Source organism: Anolis carolinensis, unplaced genomic scaffold, assembly GCF_035594765.1.
Source record: "Anolis carolinensis isolate JA03-04 unplaced genomic scaffold, rAnoCar3.1.pri scaffold_13, whole genome shotgun sequence".
NCBI lineage: Eukaryota > Metazoa > Chordata > Lepidosauria > Squamata > Dactyloidae > Anolis > Anolis carolinensis.
The window spans coordinates 2,175,169-2,192,795 of NW_026943824.1; the positions used below are offsets into that span (position 1 = coordinate 2,175,169).

The 17,627-nt window shown below is 42.8% G+C and overlaps 1 protein-coding gene across 7 annotated transcripts in view; it reads right to left on the reverse strand.

Moving 5' to 3' along the window:
* Positions 1-17,627, reverse strand: part of sdk1 (sidekick cell adhesion molecule 1) — a 615,491-nt gene that overhangs the window by 89,434 nt on the left and 508,430 nt on the right. For all 7 annotated transcript variants that reach the window (XM_062964472.1, XM_062964469.1, XM_062964468.1 and 4 more), the window contains exons 30-32: positions 15,419-15,620; positions 11,168-11,271; positions 5,313-5,383 (exon numbers count right to left, since the gene is read on the reverse strand). In XM_062964472.1, the coding sequence (XP_062820542.1) occupies positions 5,313-5,383; positions 11,168-11,271; positions 15,419-15,620 (377 nt within the window). The remainder of the gene's footprint in view (positions 1-5,312; positions 5,384-11,167; positions 11,272-15,418; positions 15,621-17,627) is intronic.

Here is a 17,627-nt window from a genome sequence, read left to right on the forward strand (position 1 = left end):
GAGCAAAAACATCTTAGTCTCAAATGGAGAGAAGATTCTGGGAGACAACGAGAAGAGACAGTCTTGGGTGCAATGTAAGACATCTATCTCACCATGCTTGTAATACAGCATATCACGGAGCCTATGCTTTGAACAAGTTTGCTCAGTGCAGATATATATATATATATATATATATATATATATATATATATATATATACACACACACACACACACACACACACATACACACACATACACACACACACACACACACACACACACACACACACACACACTAGGGTTGGGCCCGAATCCTGTTTCATCTGTTTCTTTTGTGGTTTTCTACCATTTTGTCCATTTGGATTGCATGGAACGGTACAACCCCATGGGAACAAAAGAAACAGTGAAATGAAAGGCAGTGGGAAATGGTAGCCATTTGGACAGATGATTTTTGTCACTAGACTGTAGGCCCTGGCTCGCAGGGCCTTCTGCCAGGCGCCGGGCTCTCGATGCTCATACGCCCTGCCTGCCAGGACTACGAGCATTGAGGGCTCAGTGTTTTATAGGCCTGGCTTGCAAAGCCTACAGTTGAGCACCGAACACTCAATTGTAGGCCCTGCAAGCCAGGCCTATGGGCCATCAAGTGCTCAATGCTCATAGTCCTGGCTCGCAAGGCTAACGAGCATTGAGTGCTCGGTGCTCACCTGTAGGCCCTGCGAGCTGCAACTAGAAGACATTGAGCACTTGATGGCTCATAGGTCCGGTTCGTAGGACATGTTGCTTTGCCTGCCAGGACTACGAGCATCGAGGGTTCAATGTCTCATAGGCCTGGCTCGCAGGACCTGCAGTCAAGCACCGAACACTCAATTGCAGGCCCTGCAAGCCAGCCCTATAAGCCATCAAGTGCTCAATGCTCATAGCCCTGGCTCGCAAGGCCAACGAGCATTGAGTGCTCGGCGCTCACCTGTAGGCCCTGCGAGCCGCTTCTAGAAGACATTGAGCATTTGATGGCTCATAGGTCCGGCTCATAGGACATGTTGCTTTGCCTGCCAGGACTACGAGCATTGAGGGCTCAATGTTTCATAGACCCGGCTTGCAAAGCCTACAGTTGAGCACCGAACACTCAATTGTAGGCCCTGCAAGCCAGGCCTATGGGCCATCAAGTGCTCAATGCTCATAGCCCTGGTTCACAAGGCCAATGAGCATTGTGTGCTCGGCGCTCACCTGTAGGCCCTGCAAACCACATCTAGAAGACATTGAGCACTCGATGGCTCATAGGTCTGGCTTGTAGGACATGTTGCTTTGCTGCCCAAGGTCTGAAAAAAAATTGCTTTTTCGGACCTTGGACAGAAAAGCCCATTTGTATAAGCACCAATTTTCGTCAGCGGCGGACGGAAATGGAAACGGGGCCATACAAATTGAACAAACAGAAACGGTAAGTAATTCCATACAAATGCACAACCCTAATATATATATATACACACATGGGAGATGGTAGGATCCCATTTAGCAGAAGAAAAGCTGGGAGCGGTAATCTCTGGGCACCATCTGATGAGATTGTCCTCTAAGAAGAACGTGGAAAAGTCACTTTTTTGGACTATGCTGCAATATGTCTTCTCTCCTAGGCCATTTAGTGCAACATCTTCAATATGTAGTTAATTAGAAATCTGAATAAGCACAAAGACTTTGGATGGGACTGTCTTGATCAGAATCTAGGTAGGGGACAGGCGGCCAATTCAATTAACTAGTTATTTTAGATAATCAAGGTTCTGATAATGAGGGTTCCATATAATGCCTTAATTTTATTTCTCCTCTTCATATAAAAAAAGCTTCCAGATTGATATCGAGTCCCTATTCAATAGAGAGCCGGTAGGATTCACTCGGGGCTTGGATCTTATATCAGAATCGGAAGCTATTAAGATACATGGCACAGAAAAGGCCTGGGAAATAAATGGCATGGGATGATCTTTCCTCTTTGCCTTGATAATCATAGTTCTGCCTTGGAAAAAGTACTCTGTTGAAAGGTCAGGGCATCTCGCTCTTATCTGTCTTTCATGGAAAAAATCCTTAGGTTTTGATGTAATGGATTATTTAGGATTTTCTATCTGTTTCTAAGATGGGCCCAGAGGATTTGCAGGGCCAGGTAAAGTGATTATGAGTGGCAGTCGGCACGGTTTCAAGGAACAATAACAACAATTTGTTTACAGTGTGCATTCTGGACACATTCTTGGAGCAAGGAAGAAATAGACTAGAAGAAAGCATTAAGTTTAATACCAAAAAGGAATCCAGACATCAGCGCTGAGCCCCAGAATCGCCTTTTTCATCAACACAACCGTCTCCATTTGTTTTAAGGTGGGATTCAAACAATCAGGCAGGGAGCTTAATGCCTCAACATCTCATTTCCCTGCACACGTTCCCTATAGAACCATTAAAATGTCATTTTGCACAGGGAAACCCAAAATAACGTGGATTCCGTCTGTGTTTTTCTCAGCATTTCACTAGACTATAAGCTTATTTTACATTTTTATTTGAAAACTACAGTGTGTCTAAATTGCTGAGTACCCAAATAACATAAGCGGAGTAATGACATGTAATTGCCTTCAATTCCCTTGATGTGGCTTGGGTGCAACTATCCCATTACATTTTCATGAAATAAAAAGCACCCAATTATCTCAACTACTACCTATTTTGCATTCATTATCCACCCAATATCTATCAACGGGATCAACCTTTCTTCCCACATGTGCCACATTCATTCTCCTCTGTTCACGTTTCCGTCTGTTCTAATGTGTGGCTGATTGATACCGAAGCGTGGTGCTTGGGTAAACACAGCCAACTTGCTTCACATTAGTTCAGGATTTTGAAACTGAGCATGTTATTGCTTTTATGTGGGCTAAGTTATGCTGTAAATGACACGCTCAACATCAATGATACAGCCGTAACGTAACAGTAAGGCTGGGATCCTGATCTGACCTGGTGGGACACGAAGTTCTGCTCCTTCATCCCTCTCCTTCAATGGACCTCCAACTGGATGTTGCCTGGTCAGCACTTGTGTTTCTTTAGCCTCTATAGCAGTGGTTCCCAACCTTTGGGCCTCTAGCTCCCACACTTCCTAACAGCTGGTAAGCTGTTGGAGATTTCTGGGAGTTGAAGTCCAAAACATCTGGAGGCCCAAAGGTTGGGAACCACTGCTCTATGAGATGCCCAAGTGGCAGTAAAGTAGGAGATACAGATGGATGGAGTTGCTGGATACCTCCATCTACAGGTTTCTTCAACCTGAGGTTCTCCAGGTCTTTTGGACTTCAGCTCCCACGCTTCCTAACAGCTGGTAAGATGGTGGAGATTTCTGGAAGTTGAAGTCCAAAACACCTGGAGGCCCAAAGGTTGGGAACCACTGCTCTATGGCCATGGGATGACCATGCAACAGTAAAAGTAGGGGATACAGATGGACGGAGTTGCTGGATATCTCAATCTACAGGTTTCTTCAACCTGAGGTTCTCCAGGTCTTTTGGACCTCAGCTCCCACGCTTCCTAACAGCTGGTAAGATGGTGGAGATTTCTGGGAGTTGAAGTCCAAAACACCTGGAGGCCCAAAGGTTGGGAACCACTGCTCTATGGCCATGGGATGACCATGCAACAATAAAAGTAGGGGATACAGATGGACGGAGTTGCTGGATATCTCCATCTACAGGTTTCTTCAACCTGAGGTTCTCCAGGTGTTTTGGACTTCAGCTCCCACACTTCCTAACAGCTGGTAAGATGGTGGAGATTTCTGGGAGTTGAAGTCCAAAACATCTGGAGGCCCAAAGGTTAGGAACCACTGCTCTATGGCCATGGGATGCCCAAGTGGCAGTAAAGTAGGGGATACAGATGGATGGAGTTGCTGGATATCTCCATCTACAGGTTTCCTCAACCTGAGGTTCTCCAGGTGTTCTGGACTTCAGCTCCCACACTTCCTAACAGCTGGTAAGATGGTGGAGATTTCTGGAAGTTGAAGTCCAAAACACCTGGAGGCCCAAAGGTTGGGAACCACTGCTCTATGGCCATGGGATGCCCAAGTGGCAGTAAAGTAGGAGATACAGATGGATGGAGTTGCTGGATACTTCCATCTACATCAGTGGTTCCCAACCTATGGGTCCCCAGATGTTTTGGTCTTCAACTCCCAGAAATCCTAACAGCTGGTCAACTGGCTGGGATTTCTAGGAATTGTAGGCCAAAACACCCGAGAACCCACAGGTTGAGAACCACTGATCTACAGGTATCTTCAACCTATGGTTCTCCAGATGTTTGGGATTTTGGCTTCCGGAATTCCTGACCACTGGACAAGTTAGCTGGTGCTTCTGGGAGTTGGAAGCCCAAATACCTGGAGGACCGTAGGTTGAAGAGGTCTGATCTACAGTGACCAAAAGAGGACATAAGTAGGCTAGATACTATCTATATATATAAAAGAGTAATGAAATTTCGGCCTAGGACAAAACAACAAAACTAAACACCCTACAACCTCGAAAACTGACAACACAACCCCTCATCCACGCCTCTACATTCATACAACAAAAAGAAAAGAAAAATAAAGTCCTAATTAGAGGGAGAGGAATCATTGTTTTTATCCAATTCCTGCCACTTAGAAGGCTAAGCTCCCCCCACTTGGTTTCCTAGCAACCCACTCAGCCCAGGGGACAGGCAGAGTTAGGCCTCACCTAGGCTTCTTCCACACTGCCTATAAAATACAGATAATCAGATTTTAACTGGATTATATGGCAGGAGCCCCAGTGGCGAAGTGTGTTAAAGCACTGAGCTGCTGAAATTCCAGACCGAAAGGTCCCAGGTTCAAATCCCGGGAGCGAAGTGAGCGCCCACTATTAGCTCCAGCTTCTGCCAACTTAGCAATTTGAAAACATGCCAATGTGAGTAGATCAATAGGTACCGTTCAGGTGGGAAGGTAACGGCACTCCATGCAGTCATGCTGGCCACATGACCTTAGAAGAGTCTACAGACAACGCCAGCTCTTCGGTTTAGAAATGGAGATGAGCACCAACCCCCAGAGTCAGATACGACTGGACTTAATGTCAGGGGAAAACCTTGACCCTTTACCTTAACTACCACCAATTCCTCAATACTTTATTTCTCATACCACCAGACTTCGCCACAGCAACGCGTGGCCGGGCACAGCTAGTAAACTATAAACGGGTAGTGTGAAAAGGTCCTACAAGAAGAGCAATGCACAACCTAAATGGCAAGTGGCACGAATCCTCGGGACTAGCTAGACTTGGGTTAGTGGCCTTTTTCACTTATAAACAGAGTATCTCACTCAACCTTTGACAGTTTACTAACCTGCCACTGCACAAGGACAGAGGACGTTGTGTGCGGGATCACAGAAACAGAACTGGGTGGTTCACCTGGGACTAAAAGAGAAAAAAAAGATGATGATAGATACATTTCAAAAACGACGTTCCAATTTTTTAAATCAAAGCTCCTTCCTTCCTTATTTCCTTCCTTGTGTGCATCACTGCAGGCACGGCAGTGTAGCCCAATGGCAGAGAATGGCTTTCAGAGGCCCACCCGCCTAAGCCTGCTTTCACCGCCTATCCTACCTGTGCCGCAAAGGCACAGAATGCGTTGGGGACAAAGCCGAGGAGGCTTATCAAGTGCTCCCAGCTCTCCACGCTAAAATGCTCCACCACCGGCACCCGTTTCCGCTTGGCAAAATAAATCCTCTGAGGTTGCTGAGGAGGTGAGAAGCTTTTCCCATTAATCACTTCTGCTGTATGGAGGCCAGAGGGTGTGCCGGGCTCTTTCAAATTCAGCCCAAAGTGTGCAAAAGGATGAAGGGAACTGGGATGGCTTAAAATTCATGGGAATGAGTTCCAGAACATCCCTTGTGCTCATTTGCCGCAACAAACAAACAAGCAAGGAAACAAAAAAGAGCAACGAGAGAAACAGTGCACATTAAAGATAAGGCCAAGGTTGAGCTCATCCCAAGGGCTTATAGGCAATAATATTGATTTTCTTTCCTCTGGAGAGAATTTTCGCTTTCATTCCTCACCCCAGCTGTCATGCAGGGTAACAAACTACAGGAGAGTCTCACTTATCCAACGTAAACGGGCCGGCAGAACATTGGATAAGTGAATATGTTGGATAATAAGGAGGGATTAAGGAAAAGCCTATTAAACATCAAATTAGGTTATGATTTTACAAATTAAGCACCAAAACATCATGTTATACAACAAATTTGACAGGAAAAGTAGTTCAATACAGAGTAATGCTATGTAGTAATTACTGTATTTATGAATTTAGCACCAAATTATCACAATGTATTGAAAACATTGACTACAAAAATGCGTTGGATAATCCAGAACTTTGGATAAGTGAGACTCTACTGTACCATAATTCTTCAATTGTAAACACCAACAATTGTAAGATGCACACTAACTTCAGCACCACTACCACCAACAAAAATACATAAGATACACCTGTGATTTGAAGATGCAACCCATTTTAGAAATGTTAATATGGAAAAAAGTGCATGTTAGAGTCAAAGAACTATAGTAGTTTCCAAACTCCATTTGGAGCCAGCTCCCTGGTAGGCTGGGGCTTGCATGATGGCTAAATTGCTGTTTCGATGGCTGCCAAATGGACATACCCAGCTAAAAATGGGAAATCTTATCAGTGATAGATATTATTGCAGCTCAGCACAGCAATAATGCCTGATTTGCAGAAATGTCCCCCAGAAATATCAACACAAGTTCTGAGCTTTTTGGTCGATTCGCAGGAGGCGCTTGATGTGTTTGGATAGCAATACAGCACAAAGCAACTTATGCTAATGTTGTTTTTTATGCACGGCACTAAAAGGAGGCTGTTAAATTCTTGCATCTCTTCTGGGTGACTTATGAATGCAGACTCTCCCAAAAAGTTGCAAAATGGTTGGATCAGCAAGTACAGGCTACCGTTAATGGCACGTTCTCTTTCTTGCAAAGCAGGCTTCATCTTGGGGAATGGGACAGGGGAACAGACATGACTTAGGACTCAATGACTCAATCAATCAATTTATTAATGCTCCGACCAATGGTCAGAAACAACATCAAACAAACATCTATACAAAACACTGTAAAATCCAACAGTTAAAAGTAGGATGCAAGCAGGATAAAACAGAGCAAAATAATAATAATAATAACTGCAAAAATATACTGCGAAATATACATTGTGAGGTGCAACATGTGCCGAAAACTGCACAATTACCGGAAAAATGCCAATATACCGACTGCGCTGGGGATGCTTTTATCTAGTTTTTAACATGACTGATATTTTATACTGGCTTTTTACTGGTTATATTTTGCAAGCTCTGTTTTATACTCCATGCAGCCTGCTTTTAACTGTGGAATTTTACAGAGTTTCTATAGATGCTTGGTTGATATTGTTACTTGTGTTTTTTAAATGACATGACTTATGGGTATGAAGATACCCTAGAAATAATCATGTGGGGCCACGTATTATGACCCATTCATCCAGGGACTTATGAATTTGTGGATGGGTAGAGAAAATAGGGAGCCGGCGTAGTGTAATGGTTTGAGTAGACTACAATTCAAACCTTAGTCATAGAAACCTACTGAGAAACCTTGGGCACGTCAAACTCTCCCAGCCTCAAAGAAAGGCAATGTATTCTTGAATGGAATACATTCTCATCTTGAGCTCTCTCTAGTGAAATCTTGCATTTGCGGAGACTGCATCTTTCCATGCAATGCTGGGCATGCATTCTTATTTTGTATCGCACCCTCTTCCTGTACAAAACAAGGAATTCTGGAAGTCAAAACCAAATAGTTTTTCACGACTGCCATACAGCCTTGCCAGAGCTTAGAGAAAGGGTCCCCAAATTAAGGCCCGGGAGCCGGATGTGGCCCATTGAAGCCATTTATCCGGCCCCCACGGCACAAGGGCAGAAGGGGGTTCGGCTAAATAATCCAAGGGGTCTCTTCTTCTCTTCTTCTCTTCCAACCTCTTTCTTCTTCTTCTTCTTCTTCTTCTTCTTCTTCTTCTTCTTCTTCTTCTTCTTCTTCTTCTTCTTCTTCTTTTTCTTCGTCTTCTTAACATTGACGCTGGGTGGTCATCTGTCAGGGGTGCTTTGCTTGTGCTTTTGGTGCGCAGAGGCAGAAGAGGGTTGGACTAAATGGCCCAAGGGGGTCTCTTCCAACCCTCTTTCTTCTTATTCTTCTTCTTCTTCCTCCTCCTCCTCCTCTTCTTCTTCTTCTTTTTCACATTGTGGCTGGGTGGCCATCTATCAGGGATGCTTTGCTTGTGCTTTCGATGCACAAAGGCAGAAGGGGATTGGACTCAATAGCCCAAGGGGTCTCTTCCAACCCTCTTTCTTCTTCTTCTTCTTCTTCTTCTTCTTCTTCTTCTTCTTCTTCTTCTTCTTCTTCTTCTTCTTCTTCTTCTTCTTCTTCTTCTTCTTCACATTGAGGCTGGATGGCCATCTATCAAGGATGCTTTGCTCGTGCTTTTGGGGCACAGAGGCAGAAGGGGGTTGGACTAAATGGCCCAAGGGGTCTCTTCCAACCCTCCTCCTCCTCCTCCTCCTCCTCCTTCTTCTTCTTCGTCTTCTTAACATTGACGCTGGGTGGTAATCTGTCAAGGGTGCTTTGCTTGTGCTTTCGATGCACAAAGGCAGAAGGGGATTGGACTCAATGGCCCAAAGGGTCTCTTCCAACCCTCTTTATTATTGTTATTGTTGTTATTATTTATTTATTTATTTATTTATTATTGCTCAGTGGCCAACTATTATTGCTTTTATTGCTATTATATTATTATTATTATTGCTCAGTGGCCAACTAGTCTGGCCCTCCAACAGTCCAAAGGATCGTGAACTGGCCCCCCGTTTAAAAAGTTTGGGGACCCCTGGCTTAGAGTCTTCTCTTCTTCAGTCCTCGGATCCTGCCCGGCCTCCCCTCTCTCCCTCATTCAACAATTTAGCACTTGTGCCGCAAAGAAGTAGATTTGGAGAGAAAGCAATTGAATAAAGTTCTACAAACAGACAGTCCATTCTGCATTCATTTTTAATGCCCCTTAGTAAATTATTCAATTTCAGGAAAGATAATGGTTAGTTAGCACAGAACCCGGAAGACAAATCAAACTGGGTTTAATTCAGTTTCTGGGCCTCTGACAGCAAGATTCATTAGCTGGATGCACCGTGGGAGAGCCGGACTACTAAAGAGGTGCAACTTTGTCAACAGAACCCAGATGGAGGATTTTGCATGACTAGAATTCCTGATCTCTAATGTTAATGGGGGATATTAGGAATAAATGAACTAGGGATATAAGAAACATTGAAACATATTTGAAACATGAGTTTCTTGATCAGGTTGTGTAAGTGTTATTTATTGCTATATAATTGTATTGTTTTACTTTGCTTAATAATGTGTTATTATGTTGCTATGTAATGCATGTGTTGTTTTTATTATTGGAAACCGCCCTGAGTCCCATCCTGGAGATAGCCAGTCTATATATATAAAAGAGTGATGGCATCACGGCGACCCACAAAACAACAAAACTACAGGCCCCCCAACCTCGAAATTTGACAACACGACCCATCATCCACGCCTCTAGGTTGATACAACAAAAAGAAAAGAAAAACAAAGTCCTAATTAGAGAGAGAGGAATAATTGCTTTTATCCAATTGCTGCCAGTTAGAAGGCTAAGCTCCTCCAACTTGGTCTCCTAGCAACCCAATAAAAATAATAAAAAACACTAAAAAATTGATACAATAAAATACTATAATAACAGAAAATAACTAAAAATAATACAAGAAAATAATAAAATATAATAAATAAAAATATAACTTACAATAAAATTAATTAAAAAATGCAAATAACGTCAAATAAAAATTACACAACAATTTTTAACCAATACCACCACCACTTTGCCACAGCAACACGTGGCCGGGCACAGCTAGTATATAAATAAAGTTTTATTATTACAGTAGAGTCTTACTAATCTAAGCCTCGCTTATCCAAGTTTCTGGATTATCCAGGCCATTTTTACAGTCAATGTTTTCAATATATCGTGATATTTTGGTGCTAAATTCGTAAATACAGTCATTACAACATAACATTACTACGTATTGAACTGCTTTTTCTGTCAAATTTGTTGTAAAGCATGATGTTTTGGTGCTTCATTTGTAAAATCATAACCTAATTTGATGTTTCATAGGCTTTTCCTTAATCCCTCTTTATTATCCAAGATATTAGCTTATCCAAGCTTCTGCCGGCCCATTTAGCTTGGATAAGTGAGACTCTACTCTAATTGTATTGTTTTACTTTGCTTAATAATGTGTTATTATGTTGCTATGTAATATATGTGTTGTTTTTATGATTGGAAACCGCCCTGAGTCCCATCCGGGAGATAGGAAGGTATATAAATAACATTTTTTTATTATTATTATTTTATTATGACACAGCAAACAAGATAGATATACTGGATTTCGTATCACAAAATCACAAGTCGAACACTTCCCAAGTGTCTAGGACTGTGTGATGTATTTTCGGATGATGTGCGCAGATCCCAGTAGGGTGGCCTTTTGCAGTTATTATTATTATTTTGCATATTAATATGCAATAATTATTATTGCATATTAGTTATTATTATTATTTTGCTTCTTCTTCTTCTTCTTCTTCTTCTTATTATTATTATTATTATTATTATTATTATTATTGAGTGAATGGAAAACTTGATGAGGAAAATCCTGGTCATAAGAACTGTCATATTTTGGGACTTATCCTGTGCAAAATATACATGATTTGTCTTCTTCTGAGCAAAAATATTCTGTAACATGCTGCTCTCCACACCAAAGGATTCTGAATTTTGTGCACTATAAATTCCCAAATACAGCATTTTCTGTAGAGAAAATAACATTTCTGTGCAGAAGTATTATTTTCTACACAGGCAATGCCACCCATATACAGAACATTTTAGCGGTGCGACAAAAACAAAGCACAATTTGTGATTATTTTTTTTCACAGAAGAGACCCTGAATTGTGAAAAGTCTTCAAAAATGTTCAGTTTTTGCCGCAGGGATAAGTTTACCCTATTAGTTCTTCAAGGAATGAAATTAGTGAAGAATGAATGAAGTAAAGCATTCTCAATGCCAAATAACCATCTTCAGTTCCTGTCCCAATTTGGCTTCCTAAAAGTCTTACCATCCTGAAGCGTCGTGACTGCTTCTGTCTCGGCACCGAAATGGCTGTCTCCAATATCATTGGTTGCTTTCAGGCGCAGCTTGTAGGAAGTGAACGGATTCAGCCTGCAAGTTGGAAAAGTGTACAAAATGCATATGTAGGATATCCAAAAATGTATCAAAAAGTAACCAGCAGCAGAGGGAGGGCCAACGTGGTCTTTGCAGCCACGGATTTCTCGGCTAATCTATTAGCCACTGCTGCAGGGATGCTATTTCCCACTGCTGCTGCATTTCCAACTGATTGTGTTACTCAGCTTATTTAACACAGATAACGACAGGGGATTCCCGGCAAGTTTTCTGTGTACTCAGTGACTTTAAGATATGCAAAAGCTGGCTTCCCGCCGAGGTGACTTTAGCAGCGCTTCCAGCATCGCTAATGGGAAGTTCCCTCTTGAGTCACTAACAAGGTCTGCAGGAGTTCACACTCGCACACAATAAGCTTAGCTAATTAATCGGTTAAAACCAATACAGTCCTTTGTCTTATAGGGCCAACTAGCAGGACTGATCTACCTGCTAGGAGTGGCAGATTAAACACAGAGGGATACAAGGCTATATGATGGACAGCATGTGAAATGGCTCCGAGGCATCCCCACAAGGAAAGTGGTGGTAGATACATTGCCTGGTTTTTGGTATTGAGAAGTAATGACCGCATTTGTTTCAGAGAATAAGGCCAGGTTTAATGATTCTTAAAGCTGTTTCTACTCTAGAGGAGAGGCAGGCGTGCATGCATTCCCTCAACACCACCAGGACACCACAGCTTTCCAAGAGGCATTTTAAGGAGGCTCAGGGAAGGAAGAGCGATGACTTGTAGCTCACTAGAGCTATCCTCTCTGGACTACCTTAAAAATCCCCTCTGTTTTCAGTGCCTGCAATCTCCTTTCTGCTTGCCGTTTTGCTTCCTTAAACCTGTTTCTATTTTTTACTCTAGAGGAGAGGCAGGCTTCTCTTTTTGTTATCTGGGATTACCATTTTTATTAATAACAATTATTTTTAGAAGTATTTTCTGAAGGAGAGGAAGGGGAGTAGAAAAAGAAGCTAAAAGGGTGACTCTTCATCTCCAAGCCCCCAAACACACACATGTGAACCCCACCCATCATCCCTCATGTCCCCAACTCCCAGTCAGTCCCCATAAATCAGTGGTTCCTTCAACTCCCAGAAATCCTAACAGCTGGTTAACTAACTGGGATTTCTGGGAATTGTAGGCCAAAACACCTGGGACCCACTGGTTGAAAACCAATGAACTAAACAAAAAGAATCTGGAAAATAAAGGAAAATCCAAAAATTAAACTATGATGCTGAGTAGGTGAGGAGTCATCAAGATTGGCTCTCGCTTGCTTTTGTGTTGAATAGATTTTCATACTGGAAGGGCCCCGAAGTACCGAAGGTATTGGAGGAAACTAAATTCATGCACAAACCTATTGTCTATTCTATATTTTCATTTGAATTGAAGTCCCCTTCTACACTTCCATATAAAATCCAGATTATCCTCTTTGAATCTGATTATATGGCAGTGTAGAAAAGGCTAAAGTCACCTTAACTTCTGTTTTAAAGAGAAAGATGGGTATAAAATAAATAAATGCAGTAAGTCCAGAAAAAATTGGTGGATTTTGTCCCTGTCACGGCACTCTGAGAAAAGAAGCACTAAGTATACAAATGTTGCCGTATATAGGATGGGTAAGAAACAGATGTGGGTATAGCTTGGGAGGAAAACACTTAAAAGGAATAAGCGATTAGTGTTGGAAGACAAATGGAAAAGGATTTCAGGGAGAGAAAAATGAAAACGAAATTGCCAGTAAAGAGATGGAATTCATCTTTCCTTATTCCTTACAGCTCGTTGTGCTTGTGGAAATTATCGCAAGAGGGAGATAGGCACTCCATCTGCAAATTGTAAAGATGGCATCAAACTATTTGATCATTACGCTCACTGCCAGAAGTCTACGTTGTATTATCCCGTCTTCTTCGCCAGCGCTTCCCAGGCCTCCCCTCCCGCAAATTCAGCAGATCTGAGCAGGCGAGGAAGGACGAGCGGCAACTGGCAAGTCCTTATAGGTAGCGGGAGGCTTAAGCACAAGAATTTTAATTCCAGCAGAATCTAATGAAGGCTGGATAATGCTGTTTAAACAGGGCGATGCTATCTCTCCGTTCCTCAGTATGGCAATACAGATAAAATTGCCCTCATTTCATCTGGAAACAAGATAAGGGACTCGCGGAGACAGAATCTCAATGCGTGGATGGGGAATGCATTTCAACAATCACGACAAAAGAAGGGACTTCACAAGGATTTTGAATTTTCCTGCCTTGCTAGAGAGCCTGGCAAGACAGAAAAGGAAAGCTCGCCAATTAACTTGTGCGGAAACAATAGGAGAACAATTTGTCTGGGGTTATAATCCTGCCCTCACTTTCAGACAATTCCCAGAGAGATGAGCAGGCATCAAGCAACATGCAAACTGGAGTAAAATATGGTTTTACTAAAAGCCCTTGCCTCCCCATAGAGCAGGCATGGGCCAATTTGGGCCCTCCAGGTTGGTAAAGGGAGGTAAATTAGAACTGTGCTCCCACGTGACACCTTTTCCAGAAGTACCTCTGTCCTTCATCAGGATCCTTTCACAACCCTTCACTGAGAAATAAGGCTTAATTAAGCAAAGGTCACATGCAATGTTAATTAGTCGCTTCCTCCATGCAGCACTTTATTGCTTTTTCTCCAGCACAGCAGCAACATTACCGACAAACAGATCCTTAACTACACCCCTAATTATCCAGTGCTTGTTCTCCATGGTTGAGACACATTTTAATTATTGATTTAGTCCCATTTTTTCATCACTTGAAAAGGAACAATATTTTTTTTAATGATTAGTACATTTTCTCTTGATAACATCTTGGTGAAATTTGTCAAGCTTAAAACATCTGAAGAGGACTCTTTTAATCAGTGGCATCCGACCTTCGGTCCTCTAGATGTTTTGGATTCCTGCTCCCAGAATTCCTGAGCAATGGACAAGTAGGCCTGGGCTTCTGGGGGTTGAAATCCCAAAAAATCTGGAAAAGCAAAGGTTTGACGCTGCATAGATCTAGGTCTAGGGCACTGGGGCTAGTTCCCTATCCAGGACCAATTCGATACCTACAATTTGATACCTCAATCCAGTGTACCACGGTAGCTCTTTAGAATCTTATGCACTGAATCCACCTTGATCCCTATCCCAAGAGTAAATAATATTAATCCGTAACCAAATAGAATGTTTAGATTACTCTGGATCAGGGGTCCCCAAACTATGGCCCGCGGGCCACATGTGGCCCCTTGGAGCCATTTATCCGGCCCCCGCAGTGGTGGCTCTCTCCTCCGCTGAGAAAGGCACGTGTGGCACGAAGGAGAAGGAGGAAAAGGTGTGTGCGAGGCGAGGGAGGAGGGAGCCCCGTGCACACCTTCCATCTGTCAGGGATGCTTTGCTTGTGTCTTTTGTGCACGAAGGCAGAAGCGGGTTGGACTAACGGTCTCTTCCAACCCTGATTATTACGGTATTATTATTATTATTGTAGTGGTGGTGGGGTGGCTATCTGTCAGGGGTGCTTTGATTAGGTTTTGGTGCACGAAGGCAGGAGGGGGTTGGACTAGATGATGATGATGATGATGATGATGATGATTATTATTATTATTATTATTTACATCACTTTTACCCCGCGTTTCTCACCAAGGAGACTCAAAGCGGCTTACAGTAAATAGACAAAAATTCAATGGCCCAAGGTGTCTCTTCCAACCCTCTTTATTATTTTTATGATGATAATGATGATGGTGATGATGATTGTTATTAACATTGAGGCTGTACTTGTTTCCATTTTGTTTGGTGGGTTTTTTTTTACTTTAAAATAAGATATAGTGTAGTGTGCATAAGAATTTGTTCATAGTATTTTTTTTAACCTATAGTCCGGCCCTCCAACAGTCTGAGGGACCTGTTTAAAAAGTTTGGGACCCCTGCTCTGGATGAATAAAAAAACTCAGCACTAGATTTTTAATACGCCTAGTATTGAAAAACCAAGTGGAAAGAGATACCGTGAAAGGATCAAGATTAGGCTTTGACTCTTGAGTTGAGTACATAGGTCTCAAAGCAAACTATAAAACCCTCTTTTATTTCATACTGCGGAAGAAGAGTCTTGGTGTTTTGAGTCTGGAAGATGCTACCAGGGCTAAGGCATGCGATGCTTCCTCCCTCTATATGGGTACCTGTCAATTATGCAGGAGGTGGCTTCATGGCTGATAGATGACGAATATGTCTTCCAGTCCCCATCTGGCAGCTCTTTTGTTTGCACCGTGAAGTAACGTATGGGTGAAGATCCGTCGCTTCCGGGAACCCAGTGCAGCTGCAAACTCCGGGAGGTCACTTCAGACTGGGGGACCTTCAATTCCCTCGGAGGGGCTGGACGCTCTGAAATTAAAAACAACCCCTTGATTAATAAAACACCTTCAAATATAGTACTGCTCAGCCCTAAGAAATGAGTATATTGATGCAAAACACCACCCAGAACAAACTGTTGCTTTCCTGGGTAACAAGCAAGAAAACCGGCTTTGCAACTGATGTTTTAAATCTGATAGTTTCCATCCAGACACCTGAAGTTTTTCTTCAAAAATGGAACCCGATAGCTGATGCTTGAAGACAGACACTCTCGAAGACCTTGAAGGTTCACACAATCCCAAGCTTGGCTGACTTCCTGCCCTGCCGTCTCTCTTCCTGGCAAAGCAGCCGCCTGTGCAATCTTCACACTCGACGGTCTTCTTCGCACAGTCACTGCACACCTTTTGAGGGCCAAACGGATATCTCAAGAAACCTATACACTTCAGACTTTATCTTTTCCTGCACTCCATCACTTGGAATCATTAGACTAAAATAGACCAGCCAGTCCCAAGGGCCACGAGAGAAAAGCGTGAGGCCAGGAAATGGTTAAGATACAAAAGAGGAAGGGAACTTTCACCCGGCCCAGTTTGTCAACAACCATCAATTTCAATAGAAAAACTCAATAGAGTGAGGAATAATTGTTTAATTGTTTATCATGGAGATTATCGATTCTGATTAAAATGTGTGGCGTGTAATAAAGCCAGCATTGATTGGCGGCACCGCAGCGCCTTGCCTCCGAGAAACTCATTCCATTTGACTCCGTCAGCACCTGTTTCCATAAACGCACACCTCTGGCTTCCTGAGTCGCCCGTAGCTTTCAACAAAACACAGTTTATGTTGGGGCTTTCGATCCTCCCGCTCCCCGCTTCTCTCAAAAACAGTTGCTTTATGGCTCAATGTCTCTCAGCAGGCCTCAGTGGCAAAGAATGGGAAGCCATTCACTTTGCAGAGCCCTTGACAAGAACAGCACTGAGTTGCATGAAAGGATGCAAAGGCCAGAACTACAATTCTTAGGGTGGCTTTGTTGGAGGAAGCAAGAATCTACCAGCGTCTCCAAGAGATTGTATGTTTTCATCAGATGCATGTGTCTGAATCATCTCCTGTCTTTGGTCTTTCAATCTGTTTCTTCCTAATGTTTTCAGAGGTCTTCCTTACTACATATCAGAGACTGTTCCTTGTAATTATCTAGATTTTGGACAATTCCAAGAACATTCAACACTCTGAGGGCAGAGGAGCTTCAGGGACGGCTAATGACTCTGAACAAAGGATGCCCTCCAGGCAATAGACAAACCTTTCCAATGCTAATTAATAATAATAATAATAATAATTTTATTTTTATACCCCGCCCCATCTCCCCGAAGGGACTCGGGGCGGCTTACATGGGGCCAAGCCCAGTCAACAACAATAAAACAAAGTGATAAAACAGATCAAATAACAATGAAAACAAGTCATAAAAATCACATACAGGGACAAAAGATAAAATCTTGGATAAAATCTGGAGAAACCTGGGTCAAAAGTGCTAGTTTGTCAAATCATCAGGAAGGGGTGGATTATCCAAATTAAGATGATTAACTGCAGCATTCACACTGACTTCCAACTGACAAAGAACTCTGCTCACACCCTGGACTCTCCACAGATATATATTAACCTTCCTTGCTTAGTTTCTCCATGCCTCACAACCTCTGAGGATGCCTGCCATAGATGTGGGCGAAACGTCAGGAGAGAATACTTCTGGAACATGGCCATACAGTCCGGAAAACATACAACAACCCTCCAAGAACATTGTTGAAGGCTTTCATGGCAGGAATCACTGGGTTGTTGTGAGTTTTCTGGGCTGTATGGCCATGTTCCAGAAGCATTATCTCCTGACTGCGCAACCTCTGAGTATTCCTCCATAGATGTGGGTGAAACGTCAGGAGATAATGCTTCTGGAACATGGCCATACAGCCCAGAAAACTCATAGAAACCCAATTTCAGGAACATTTGCATCTCCAAAAGAAGACAAATAGGACCCTAGGACAGAAAGCTAGGACATCCCAT